The sequence below is a fragment of the Tenrec ecaudatus genome, chromosome 13 (assembly GCF_050624435.1).
Source record: "Tenrec ecaudatus isolate mTenEca1 chromosome 13, mTenEca1.hap1, whole genome shotgun sequence".
NCBI lineage: Eukaryota > Metazoa > Chordata > Mammalia > Afrosoricida > Tenrecidae > Tenrec > Tenrec ecaudatus.
In genome coordinates this window covers 115732284-115746429 of record NC_134542.1, presented here as the reverse complement: position 1 = coordinate 115746429, position 14146 = coordinate 115732284, and the positions used below count along the sequence as shown (strand labels likewise).

The window sequence follows — 14146 nt, the reverse complement described above, 5'->3', positions numbered from 1 at the left end:
TAGCTCTATTCAAATAATTTTGACTATTTAAGGTGAGTGAAATGGTGTCATATACAATAAGCAGAAATGTTTTGTAATCAGCACTGTATTTCAGTTTACAATTACATTATATGAGGAACCTGATGCGGGGGGAGTACATAAAAAATGAAGTGCATACAAAAATTGAAGTGCGCTTTCCGGCCGCTCCCCCCGAGCGCCGCTCCGGCAGCACAGCTAAGCTAGCGCCGCCGCTGTCTCCCTTCAGCCGCCATCATGATCATCTACCGGGACCTCATCAGCCATGATGAGATGTTCTCCGACATCTACAAGATCCAGGAGATCGCAGACGGGCTGTGTCTGGAATTGGAGGGGAAGATGGTCAGTAGGACCGAAGGTGTCATTGATGACTCCCTCATTGGGGGTAACGCCTCAGCTGAAGGCCCCGATGGTAATGCAGCAGAAAGCACCATGATCACTGGTGTTGATATTGTCATGAACCATCACTTGCAGGAAACCAGCTTCACAAAAGAAACCTACAAGAAGTACATCAAAGACTACATGAAATCAATCAAAGGCAAACTTGAAGAACAGAAACCAGAAAGAGTAAAGCCTTTTATGACAGGTGCTACAGAACAAATCAAGAACATCCTTGCAAATTTCAAAAACTACCAGGTCTTTCTTGGTGAGAACATGAATCCAGATGGCATGGTTGCTCTGCTGGACTGCCGTGAAGACAGTGTCACCCCATATCTGATCTTCTTTAAGGATGGCTTAGAGATGGAGAAATGTTAACACCGTGGGCAACTCACGACCGATGCCTCATCCCGACTGACTGCTGTTCATCCACACGACACCAGGACTTAACGGAACTGATATCATCGTGAGCTCTTCATTTACTTTTGACCTTGATTTATTTGGAGCGGAGGCTTTTTTTTTTTTTTTAAGAAAAAAAAATGTCGTGTAGGTTGTCTAAAATAAAATGCATTTAAACTAAAAAAAACACCAAAAATCAAAAATTGAAGTGCAATCTCTTTGCTATTTTAGGTAAGCTATGCATGAAATAAGTATTGTAGGTATGCAAGAAATGGATATTTTTGAAATTAAGCAATGTACTGCATTGGAAAAAGAAAAAGAAAGAATTCCAGTCGTATCCTTTTATACCACAAATTATCAAATGTTCCTGGGAGTGAAATTTAATTGATGTAGAATGCATGTAACATGAACATTTACACGAACCATAAAAGAATTCAGCTAACAGCTATGAGGCCATTTTTAATGGCACCCATCCTCAAAATGTCGCATCTTGGTGATAAAGACACTCTTACAAAAATTGAAAGCAAAATCATTTATGTGTTTCATTGTGAGGTGCTCTGGAGGTCTAGCTGTTTGTGCCTTGGTCAGGTTAATTTACAAGCCCTTCCCCGGAGAAAGCTGAGGCTGCCTGTTTCTGTAAAGATTTACGGTCGCGGAACCCTCAAGGATCATTTCTATTCTGTTCTTTGGGGTCTCTAGGGTCGCTATGATTTGGGATCGACTCAAGGGCAGTGGGTTTTACTCCATCATAGAAAAAGTACCCGATTCTCACACCATGGTCACTAATCGTAAGCGTATGACATTTTTCCCTCATTAGGCCAACTCCAAATCCGGCAGGGATGATTTCCTCCACATTGAGATTTTCAGCTTGTGTTTAGTAATCCCCACTACACTACAGTCTCATTGAACTGTTCTGGAAACTCCATTCTCATTTCCCACTCAGTGAAGAACAAGCCCAAGAGGCCTACAATTCCCATCATGCTTCAGGATGGGAGGCCCAGACGCCAGTCATCTTTCCTACGCTTTCTTCTACTTCCTGGACTACGAGCCGGAGCCTTCCCGGGCGCGCGCACGTACAGACTCGCCGACCAGACAAGGCTCGGGTGCGACACGCTGACGTTGACGTGCAGCATCACGTGATGCGGGGAGCACCTAGCTGGCGCGCTGGCGCGCATCCCTCGGGGCCGCTGATGGGCGTGCGCGCGTGCGCGGCGCCGAAGGCGGGGTCTGGGCCAGCTGGGGGCCGAGCTCCGAGGGAGGGCGGGGCTAACTCCGGGACCGGGACGACAACACACCGAGCGAGCGCCGGGATCGGAAGGGAGCGATGTTGTGGTTCCAGGGCTCCATTCCGTCCGCCATTGCGTTGGCCAAGAGCAATGGCTCGGTCTTCGTGGTGTTCGTGTCAGGTGAAGGAGGCGAGGGCCCAGGATGCGGGCGGGACTCCCCCCCCTCCGGCCCACTTCCCACCCTTTCTGTGCTCAGCCGCCGGTCGGTCGTCCCTGAGGCGAGGGGGCTGCGGGGCGCCCAAGCTGGGGCCGTGCCGCACCGCGTTCCCCACGAGGGGAGCCCCCAACTCCCAGCCTTTCTCGGAGCTTCGTCGGTTTGGGGCTCCGCAGGCCTGGGCCCGGCGCGGGGACGGCCCGGGAGGGGGGCGGGGAGGAGAGGCGGCGCGGCTCGCAGGCCTCGCCGCCCGACCAGCGGGTCCGCGGGTGCCTGCTCCGCCCCGCCGAGCCCGCTGCCGGGGGAGTAGGTGAACACCGCCCTGGCCCGCTGCCCCCCTCCCGGGCGCCGCCCGGGCAGCAGTCTGCCCCCGAGGACCCACTTGGGGTGGCCTACCCCCCCGTACACCCCTGCCAGTTCCGCGTGGGCAGGGGCGGGACAGGCCGTAGGCACTCAGTGGCTCGTAATTCCTTGTGGACTGTCAGCAAGAAAGCTGTGTCATCGTTGAACAACAAAGGGAAACCACCTGATAGTCACGGTTACGGGCCCCGGAGGTTCTTGGGAGGCAAACTTTGGGACTGATTGTAGGTCTGATTTTTTTGGATTTTAAAGGACATTTGTTAGGTGGAAAGAGCCTAATGTGGAATAATTTATCGTTGTAAGTTGACTTTTACCGTTGGTTCCAAAACAGGAGACTTTCGGGCCTTAACTTCTCGTTGTTGCCCTCCTCGGACATCTTCGAACTTTCGAGTCTGTGTATTAAACTGCACCGTATGTGGCTCGGGGTGATTTTGCGCCATAATCTCTTATCCGGAAACCTCGATTGACAGGACACTATGTCTTTATGGCTTTCCTGAGTCTCTCTATATGAATCAAGTCAGTGTTGTGACTAATGGTAATTTGAAGTGTGGTATTCTTTAATTTGTGCTTAATAACGGTTTGCTCCTAATTCACCTCGTGGGAGGCTAAATAACTAGTTCAGTAACTTCATGTTCTACAGTGAAGAACAAGCTACTTAAGTTAAGCTAAATGTTCAGCCCCGTGCTGTTAATTGGAAAAGCGTGAGTTTTGGAGTTATGTTACTTAGACTTTCCATAAATAAATAAATGCTGTAATCCTGTAGGGGAGAAAAAGTAGACTAAAAAAAAAAAGAAAACTAAACTATACTGGTGTTTGTCAAAAGAATACATTAAAATGGAAGCCATTGTTGTTGAGTGGATTCTAAATGACAGTGACCCTGTAGGACAGAGGAGAACTCCGAAGATTTCCAAGGATAGAAGTATTTGGAAGCTGACGGCTGCCCCTTCTTTCTGGTATAGAGCTATTGTTGGATTGAATTGTTGATCCATTTGGTCAGGGCTCTTTGTACAATAGTAGTTTTATAAGATTTTAAATCGTTACTGTTTTTCATATAAAATTTTACTGATCCTTTTGGTAGTTAAGAAGCACTTGTGATGACCCCTGTAGACTTGATGGCAGTGAGTTTGTTTGTTTTATAGATGAGGAAACCACACTCATGAAGAGACATGCACCAGGGTCATAAAAAAGGACTGCACCTTATGTCTTGGTAAAATCTTTAGCAGTTTCTAAAAAATGTGGTTATGTTTTTGAGAGAAGCAACACAGACTTTCTGAGTTACTATTTTCAAAGGTGTAAAAATGAAGAAATCGAGGATTGTGATCATTACATTGTTAAATAAAAAACACAATTGTGGTCTCTAACCATTACTACAGGAAAAAGATGGGGCTTTTTATTCCTATAAAATTGCAGTCTTGGAAACCCACAGGGGCAAGTTCTGCCCTGTCCTGTAGGGTCAGATGTTTTGAAAAGGTAGTTTTTAGGTGCTTGTTAGTGCTAACTCACAGTAACCTTGGTTTATTTTTGTTGTTTTTTTAAATTGTTTTATTAGGGGCTCATACAACTCTTATCACAATTCATACAGATATCAGTTGTGTAAAGCACATCTGTACATTCATTGCCCTCACCATTCTCAAAACATTTGCTCTCCACTTAAGCCCCTGGCATTAGGCCCTCATTTTCCCCCTCCCTCCCCACTTCCCCTCCCTCATGAACCCTTGATAATTTATAAATTATTATTTTGTCATACCTTGCCCCATCCGACGTCGCCCTTCACCCACTTTTCTGTTGTCTGTCCCCCAGGGAGGAGGTCACATGTAGATCCTTGTAATCGGTTCCCCCTTTCCAACCCAACCTCCCACTACCCTCCCAGTATAGCCACTCAAACACCATTGGTCCTGAAGGGATCATCTGCCCTGGATTCCCTGTGTTTCCAGTTCCTATCTGTATGTGGTCTAGTCAGACCTGCAAGATAGAATTGGGATCCTGACGGGGAGCGGGAGGAGTAACCTTGTTTACAACAGAAGAAAACACCATGGGGTCCCTCCCTCCCCTTCTGTACAACCTTTGCTATGTTTAAGTCCATTGTTGCAGTCCCTGTTTCACTCTTATCTCCTTTTTTTCTTTGAACTTCCCCTTTATAAAGCATGATACCCTCCAAGGATTGATCCTTCCTCTTAACAGGACCACAGTAGGTTATACATTGAGCTGTTAGCAATAGTTTAAACCTACCAGTAGCTCTACTGGAGAAAGATGAGGCTTTATGAGGTTCCCATAAGGATTTAAAGTCTCAGAACTCCAAAGGGGGCAGTTCTGCTCTGCCCAATCAGGTCACTCACTCAGCCAGAATCAGCTCAATGGCAGTGAGTTTTTCAGTGATAAATATATCCAGGTGGTGACAATGTGTAAGTGTTGGGCTACTAATGGACAAGTCTGTGGTTCAAACCCACCACCTTCTAGGGAGAAAGATGAGGCTCTCTGCTCCCATAAAGATTTCCAGCCTTGGAAAAACTCTATAGGGTCATAGTAAGTTGGAACCCACTTGATGACAATGGGTGGGTGTTGGGTGATACCATGTTCAATGTATGTATGATGAAGTCTTGCCATCCTTCCTTCTAAGGAGCATTCTGGTTGTACTTCTTCCAAGACAGGCTTGTTCCTTGTTCTGGTGCTGTGTGGTATAGTCAGTATTCTTCCTAGCACCATCCTTCCAATGCATCAGAGTCTTTGGTCTTCCTTTATTCATTGTCCAGCTTGCTCATGCATATGGAGTGACTGATTCAAGATCATGGCTTGTTTCAAGATCACCTTAGTCTTCAAAGGAACATCTTTGCTTTTTAACACCTTTAGGGAGATCTTTTGCAGCAGATCTGCCTACTACAATGTGTTGTTTCCTTGATGCTGCTTCCGTGGGCATTGATTGTGGATCTAAGTAAAATTAAAGCCTTCACAACCTCATTCTTTCTCCTTCCATTGTGATGCTCCTTGTAGGCCCAGTAGGAGGATTTGTTTTCTGTGTGTTGAGGAATAACCTGTACTGAAGGTTCTAGTCTTTGATCTTCACTAGCAAGTACCTGCTGCCTTCATTATAACCACTTGCATAGCCCAGGTTGTTAGTGTATCTTCCTACACGAAGGTGCTCGTATTTGTGAAGAAGGTGAAACCTATTTGGAAATACTTAGAAGAAAAGCAAAAACAAACTCACTGCCCTCAAAGTTGGCCACCCAATAGGACAGGTTAGAACTAACCCTGTGGGTTTCCAAGATAGCAACTGTTTTTTTCCCCAGTCATTTTGTTGGGAGCTTGTACGACTCTTATCACAATCCATACATCCATCCATTGTGTTGAGCACATTTGTACATTCATTGCTCTCATCATTCTCAAAACATTTGCTCTCCACTTAAGTTCCTAGCATCATATCCTCATTTTTACCCTTCCCTTCCCACTCCCCACACCCTCATGAACCCTTGATAATTTGTAAATTATTATTTTGTCATATCTAACACTGTCCTACGTTTACCTTCACCCACTTTTCTGTTGTCCATGCCCCAGGGAGGGGGTTATATGTAGATCCGTGTGATCCGTTCCCTCCTTCTACCCTACCTTCCTTTCACCCTCCCTTCCCTCCACCCTCCCTTTTTAAAATTTAAAATTTTTTCTGATGAGCATGTAGAATTTTAGAGTTTTAATGGCTAGAATGTTTATTGGAAGACCCATTTGCAACCTGACAAAAGTTTCTATCCATTGACCTGTTCTGAAATGCTATTGGCTTTTCTACAGTTTTAGCAAATTAATCCCAAGCCTAAGTAGGATTAGTGTCACTCCAGGACTATATAGACAATGGACTCATGAAATTGCAATCCTTACAAATTGTTTAGAGCTCTGTTTATAACTTTGAAGAATATTGCTAGAATTTAAGAGATTTTTTAGCTTTCACAAACTCAATAAGATGGGGAAATTTTTAAAATCTGGAATAATGTTTAAAGATCTCCTTATAGCTTATAGATTGGTCTCAAGGGTGTACTTTGATTCACATAATGATTTACATTGATATAGCAAGCATGTGCTTCCCAGTACAGTGAGAGCTCACCAGATCACTGAAATTCTCTCTAAACTGGTCTCCTTCCTTCTGCCAATACCATCATCTTGTAATCCTATTTTCACACAGTTTCTTATTTTTAAAAAGTCATTTCCTCGCTTATTTTCATTACACTTAGGAGAACATCAATAACAAAAAACCCACCTAAAACTTCTTAGACTTAGTTTCTATAGCCCTGTGTGTGATCTGGCTCCTGCTTAACTCTTCAATCTGTGCTTATCTTGTGCTTCCCATTCATTGTTCATGACCCCAATCACACCTGCCTTTCCTTATCTTGTCTCGGGGCCTTTGCACACGATTCCTTTTGCCTGGTGAATTTTTTTCTGTCCCTTGGTTGGTCTCAGCCCTTCTGTCCTCTAAAGGCCTTCCATTCCATTTTTTCTTATAGCTCTGTTGTTTTCTTCCTAGCATTTATAACTGATCATATATTTATAGTTGTTGCTTAATCTGGTCTTTCCTACCATTAGATTTTGTTGTTATTTGTTGTCTTCAAATTGATTCAGACTCGGGATGCACAGGCGAACTGTGCTCTAGGCTGGGAATTTTAGCAAACAGATCAGGCTTGCCTCTCAAGGTGCTGCTGGGTGGGTAAAAGCCACCGACTTTTTGGTTAGTAGTCAAGCATATAGCCATTTGGCCACCCAGGTAATTCTATCATTAGAGTTTAATCTAGATTAAACCCTATTGCATATGTGCAATAAATAATGAACAATAACATTTTTTGAAAGAGTGAAAAGGATCCCTCTCTCTTCCCTGCTTCTTAAAGAAGTGTTTGCAGTAAAAAATGCCCTGTGTAGATAGTTTTAGGTAGTCAAGTCAATCACAGGAAATTACACATCTTAACCCATAGTCTCGAAGTAGACTCAGGAAGGGTAGTTTTTTACTTACTCTGTTTCTCCAATATTTAAAACACCCAAACTAAAACCCACTGCCGTCAAATCTATTTCAACTCCTAGTGACCTGGAGAGGTTCTGAGGCTTTGCAAATTTGGGGGTGGGGGCAGACACCCTCATCTTTCTCCATTGGGGGGCTGGTGGATTTGAACCACATATCTTGAGATTAGTAGTCCAATACTTAAAACATCACCACCAGGGTTTCCATCTATAGTAGTCTGCTAATGGATCATTGTTTTTGGTCTTGGTCTGTGGATGCACTCTTGTTCCTGTTCACTTCCATGACCAAATGTTCCAAGCTCCTATTTCTGGATTTTATCTCAAACAAATGTATCCAGAAGTGCAGCAGTACAGTTAAGTACATTTTTGGAATGCCAGGGTACTTCCAATACCATTGTCTATAATTGCAGAATTTTCCTCGCTGCACAAGGTACTTAATTAAATTCCATACCAGATAGCTTGTATATTCTAGGTCCTATTGTAGGCATTTGAATTACAACTCAAAAAATTACTTGTGCTCAAAGAGCCTTAAACAATAAACATAATAAAACAGTATATTGAGATAATCCATGTTACAGGGGCAGAAAAATAAGGAAGCTTTGGGAATGTCGGGAAGGTGTAATTTTAAAGGCAGAAATTCAGGGAAGGAAGGCCTTATGGAGAATGTGATATTTGAGCAAAGACTTAAAGATTTGAGAGTTAATCAGGTAGCTATTGGGAAGAAGAACATTCCAGACATGGGTACAGAGTCTGTTTTGAGGCTAGGTGGCCAATGTGACTGGAGCAAAGGGAATGGGAAAATAAAAGGAAGTGATGTCAGAGGTGACTGGAGGCCCGAGTTCAGCCATTTTGGACCATTGTAAGCACTTTGGCTTGGACTATAAGGAAACTAGGGAACCATTGTATGTTAAAGAGGGGTGATAAGATCTGACTTTCTTTTTAAAGAAAATTGTTGTGTTAAGAATAGGAAGACCAGTTAGGTGTTCTGTAGTCTTGGAGATGGTATAGACTAGTGTTAGAAACATCTGAGCTAACTGGATAACTAAGATTTTTGGCCTGAGAATTGAGAGGATGGAATTAGCATAAACATGCCAAGAGAGAGAGGTGGAAGCAGTGTGCAGAAAGAATAGATATAGAATGATCTCACTTTTGTAAAACTCATATTGTGTCCTGAAAACGTTTTTTAATCTGTAAATTCAGTTTACTTTGAGAAAGCGCTTGGCTTGGCTACTCTCAAATGTTTTAATTGACTATCAGGTAAGTTTCCTTCTGCCCACCTCAGTGGGGGTACCCAAAGAAAACTGGAAAAGCACCAAGGGACAGAGCTTTCCTAGTACATATTTTTCCCCTGCCAGGTGAGCAACCAGCAGCTGGCTCTGAGTTAGTGCAACTGATGGCATCACCTGGGAAGGTTTTCTCTGGTCACAATGAATTTTTTTTAATAGCAGGTTCACTTGAACCTTTTTTTATATGTGTGATAGCCAATTTAATTAAGAGAACAGCATGTGGCTGTGAAATTCTGTTTCCTGCTTGGGAAAAATGCTGCAGAAACTGTTGAGATGTTGAACGCAGCTTACAAGGCAGCACTATGTGAAAAACTCAAGTATAGGAGTGGTTTTCTCGTTTCACAAAAGGTGAAATGTCGACTTGTTCTGGATGTCCATCAACTTCCCAAATGGATGAAAATGTCTACAAAATTTGTACACTTGTGTTTGAAGACCAACGACTGAGTGCTGAAGAGATGGGGAAGTTATCTAGACTGTCTTGGAGCTTGGTTTGGTGCATTTTAATGGAATATTGGGAACGAGAGGGGTGCTGCGAAATTTGTGCCTCGGGTTCTTTTTGACTGACCAGAAAAAAGAGCATTGACTGGAAACATGCCGGGCTTTGAAAGAACAGCTCCAAATTGACCCAGACTTTTCCCAAGGTCATTACTGGTGATGAGACATGGTGTTTATCTTACAACCCGGAAAGCAGACATCAAGCCAGTGGAAGACACCATTGTCACCTTGCTCCAAAAAAGTCCGTCAACTGAAATTAGAGATCAAGAGGATTTTCTTTTTTTGTCTTGATGTGATGGGGATAGTGCATTTAGCAGTCCTTCAATCAAGTCAGACTGTTAACCAAGTTTTCTTTTGAGATGTTCTGAAAAGATTTCCTAACTGAACAGAAAAAAAGCCCGATTTGTGGCAGACAGGGGACTAGTTTTGCCACCACCATAATGCACCTGCGCACACAGACAGTGGGTCAGTTTTTGGCAAAAAATAACATGCCTCTCTTGCCGCATGCACCTTACTCACCTGACCTTACTCTGTGCAGTATCTTTTCGTTTCTTTGAATGAAGAGGGACATGAAAGGACAGTGATTTGAAGAGGTGAAGGAAGGAAAAAACGAAAGAGTTGTCAGCCATCCAAACAGATGAGTTTGAAAAATGTTTCCAAGACGAATCACAGATTTGACAGATGTATTAAGTGTAAAGGAGAGTACTTTGAAGGTGATCAAATTGTTTTTTAATAAAAAAAATTTAAATACATAGCTTGATTTAAATGAAGGAGAAGGGGGAATTTTGAGGGGTAGAGACTCCCCTTGTATAAGTAATTGTGCTAAACTCTAGCCAGTACAAGTTATACTGGGAACAGTCTTGACATATTTATATAAATCTAGGTCTTGAAAGTCATAACTTCTGGAATTTTTTTTGAGATATAACGTACAGTGGTAAAGTGCATATTTTTATAAAGTGGCCATCTCAATGGATTTTTATATGTAAATAAACCTATAATACATGCAGATCAAGATACAGAACAGTTCCAGCACACCAGAAGGCTACTTCACAACCAGGGTAGCTGTTGTGCTGAATTCTGTCACTATAGATTACTTTGGATTTAGTTTAACTTTTAAAAATATATATATTTTAGTGCCATTCTTTGGCTCCTCTCTTTTTTTTTTTAATTAGGGGCTCATACAACTCTTATCACAATCCATACATATATTAATTGTGTAAAGCACATTTGTACATTCATTGCCCTCATCAGTCTCAAAACATTTGCTCTCCACTTAAGCCCTTGGCATCAGCTCCACATTTTTTCCCTTCCTGCCCGCTCCCCCTTCACTCATGAACCCTTGATAATTTATAAATTATTATTTTGTCATATCTTGACCTGTCCGACATCTCCCTTCACCCACTTTTCTGTTGTCTGTCCCCCAGGGAGGAGGTCACATGTAGATCCTTAAAATTGGTTTCCCCTTTCTAGCAGTATCGCCACTCACACCACTGGTCATGAGGGGATCATCCGCCCTGTATTCCCTGTTTCTAGTTCCCATCTGTACCAGTGTACATCCTCTGGTCCAGCCAGACTTGCAAGGTAGGATTCGGATCATGATAGTGGACGGGGGGTGGAGGGGAGGAAGCATTTAGGAACTAGAGGAAAGTTGCATTTTTCATTGTTGGCTACATCGTACCCTGACTGGCCCGTCTCCTCCCCGAGACCCTTCTGTAGGGGATGTCCAGTGGCCTACAAATGGGCTTTGAGTCTCCACTCCGCACTACCCCCCCCTCATTCACTATGGTAAGATATTTGTTCTGGTGATGCTGATACCTGATCTCTTCTACACCTTGTGATCGCACAGGCTGGTGTGCTTCTTCCATGTGGTCTTTGTTGCTTCTGAGCTAGATGGCCACTTGTTTACCTTCAAGCCTTTAAGATCCCAGACTCTATATCTTTTGATCGCCAGGCACTCTTAGCTTTCTTCGCCACATTTGTTTATGCACCCATTTGTCTTCAGTGGTCGTATCAGGGAGGTGAACACACAATGATATTGTTTTTTGATGCCTGATAACTGGATCAGTTATAACTTTTGTAAAATAATCATTCTCATACCTGTAAAAGCAAGTCCAAAGCTCTCAACAGATTTGAACCTACTTCAGGTTGGGCTGCTAATCACAAGTTGAGCAGCTTGAAACCACTAGACACTCCACAGGAGAAAGATGTTTTCTGGTCCTGGAAAGATTTATAGCCTTGAAAACCCGCAGGGGCAGTTCTGCTGTGTTCAATTGGGTCGCTCTGATTCACAGTTGACTCAATAGCAGTGAGTTTTGCTCTACCTACCTTGGAGGAATTTTGGGAAAGAAATACTCTGATATCAAAGAAACATTGAACTCCAACAAACAGAAAGGTGTTGAAATAGTAAAAGTATATTGTACTTTTGCTTTCTGAAATTACATTATCTACAAAAGTCCAAGTAAATATTTTACTGATGACGTCTTAATGTGATATTTGCATTATAATTTGAATGTCATCTTCATGTAAAGGAATTACTTTGTATAATTTAAATAGATGTCAACAATATTCACGCTTTACATTTTGGGGGGAACCCCTCAGTTTTCAAATTAGATAGGGAATGCTATTTATGGAACTATGTTATTTGAAGTTGAACATTTTCAGGAGGAAGAACTTGTAGTCAGCAGAATTAATTTGATAAAACTCCATGAAATGTTTTACAGGTGATGATGAGCAGTCTACACAGATGGCTGCCAGTTGGGAAGATGAGAAAGTGACAGAAGCATCCTCAGACAGTTTTGTTGCTATTAAAATCGATAGTAAAAGGTTTGTTTATATTTTCTATTTCATGACTTTTAACTCGATGTTTTTTTGATTGTGTTATATGGTGGTTTTCTTGGACTAGGAGGATATTAATGTTACATGTTTGAATGTCTAAGGTATATTGGGGACTGCTCCAATATAAATTCTGACTGCCATTTTCCTTAGTAATTATTATTATCTTTGCTAAAAAAATCGTGAAATTCTCCAAGTCTTCTAAAGAGTTATGGGACATGTACCAGGAAAGCAAAGGGGACTGTTTACCTCAGTTCCCAAGAACTTGGAAGTAACCATAAATCATATATTGAATATTTCTGAAAAATTGACCACTCACCCTTTGTGATTCTGTATTTGAGACTGGAACTGTTTAATGGAGTGGGAATGAAGAGGTTTATAGGCCCTTCTTTGTACTCGTTTGTATACTCAAATCTGTTTCATGTCTCCTTCTCTTCCCCTTTTCAACGTTCTGTTATAGGAAATTTCCAGCATATGAAGAAGTATTAAACATAAGGAAGCTCCCCATGTTCTTTTCAGCTACTCTTAAAAATTAACAACTGAAAACCAGATCCAGATAGCAGTTTGAAGGTTGTAAGAGCTAATGGAACTTTTAGGGCAGATAATTTAAAAACAAGCAAAATGTCTTGCAAAATAAAAATTGCAATTTTCTCTTTGGACGTGGTGCCCATGAAAGGAGCTGGTGGTTTCACAGAAATACTTTGATTGGCACACTACATATTAATTTAAAACACTTTATCATTTGGCAAAAAGTTGCATTCGTCTGCTTACTTTGGTTTTGCTTTTGCTTTACAGTGAGGCCTGCCTGCAATTTTCACAAATCTGTATCCTTTCATAGAAGAATCAATTTTAGATATATTTTGTTAGATGTTTTATTTACCTTTCTTTGGTTAATTGATAAAATCTAAAAAGCATCCATACATTTAGAAAATCATCCATCTCTTTTATGGAAACTATGTTATTAAATATCCTTTGAGATACTACATTGTAGCAAATGGGAACATAGTGTATATCTTAAAAGCAATATGGAGGAGTTTGATAGAAATATTAAAAATACCTGTCAAGAGGCACTTGGTAGCAAGCTGGATTAGAAGAAAGTTGTGATACAGGGAAATGTAGATGTTCTTCACCCACACGTGTTACACACAAGTAAAGCATAAATCATTTTACTTATCACTTGCCCTGTACACGTGTGTAGTCGTATGTAGTGGTCAATAGTAGATATGATAGGTGAATTTCTTATACATGATAACTGATTATATTGTGAAATTCACGATGATACTTTGCTTTATTATTAATACTGTTGCATGAAATTAGCACTTTGTTGTTTATGAATTGTTAGACTTAATTACACTGAACAGACCCGGTAGTGTGTGTTCCGTCCAGCTTCTTTATTGGAGACAGTGGAATTCCCTTGGAAGTAATAGCAGGAAGTGTTTCTGCAAATGAACTTGTTACCAGAATTCACAAAGTCCGACAGGTGAGAGGAACAGTGTTTCTTTGCCTCCCTGTGGGAAAAATGTATTGGGCATTTGACACTGGAATCTTTTGGGAGCCCCTCTTTATTTTCAGGACCCTGCCAGTGCCACAGAATTTCTAAGGTATTAAGTACTGTCTTAATGAACTTGCTTTGAAAGCCACATTTTAAAGTTGATGATGCCTGTAACCAATACTTGAGTGACTTCTTTCTCTTTTTATCCTCTCCCTCTTTCCCTTCCTTTCCCCAATCACATGATGCACATCACCATTATAGGCAGTCCCTGGATTGCAAGCAAGTTCTGTTCATAAGTATGTCTTTAAGTCGAGTTTGTATGTAAATCAGAAAAAGTTAGGTATGTTCCTATATAATGTCAGTCTCATGTTTATTTTTGCATATAGTGTAACTTTCTGTGAATAAAAAACATTTAAAAAATCACTTCTAGATGCATGAAAATATCGCTAACATAATAATA

The 14146-nt window shown here is 41.7% G+C and overlaps 2 protein-coding genes across 2 annotated transcripts in view; both read left to right on the top strand.

Annotated features, from left to right (window-relative positions):
• Positions 1–252: 252 nt before the first annotated feature.
• LOC142424069 (translationally-controlled tumor protein-like) lies at positions 253–771 on the top strand. The gene is made up of 2 exons (XM_075529154.1): positions 253–427; positions 611–771. Exons 1-2 carry the CDS (start codon positions 253–255, stop codon positions 769–771), a joined length of 336 nt encoding a protein of 111 aa, XP_075385269.1.
• Positions 772–2041: 1270 nt separating this feature from the next.
• The window catches only part of UBXN4 (UBX domain protein 4), a 49718-nt gene continuing 37613 nt past the window's right edge, over positions 2042–14146 (top strand). Inside the window, exons 1-4 of the mRNA XM_075530038.1 lie at positions 2042–2198; positions 12083–12185; positions 12990–13018; positions 13556–13674. Coding sequence (XP_075386153.1) covers positions 2117–2198; positions 12083–12185; positions 12990–13018; positions 13556–13674 — 333 coding nt within the window. The 5' untranslated portion in view covers positions 2042–2116. The remainder of the gene's footprint in view (positions 2199–12082; positions 12186–12989; positions 13019–13555; positions 13675–14146) is intronic.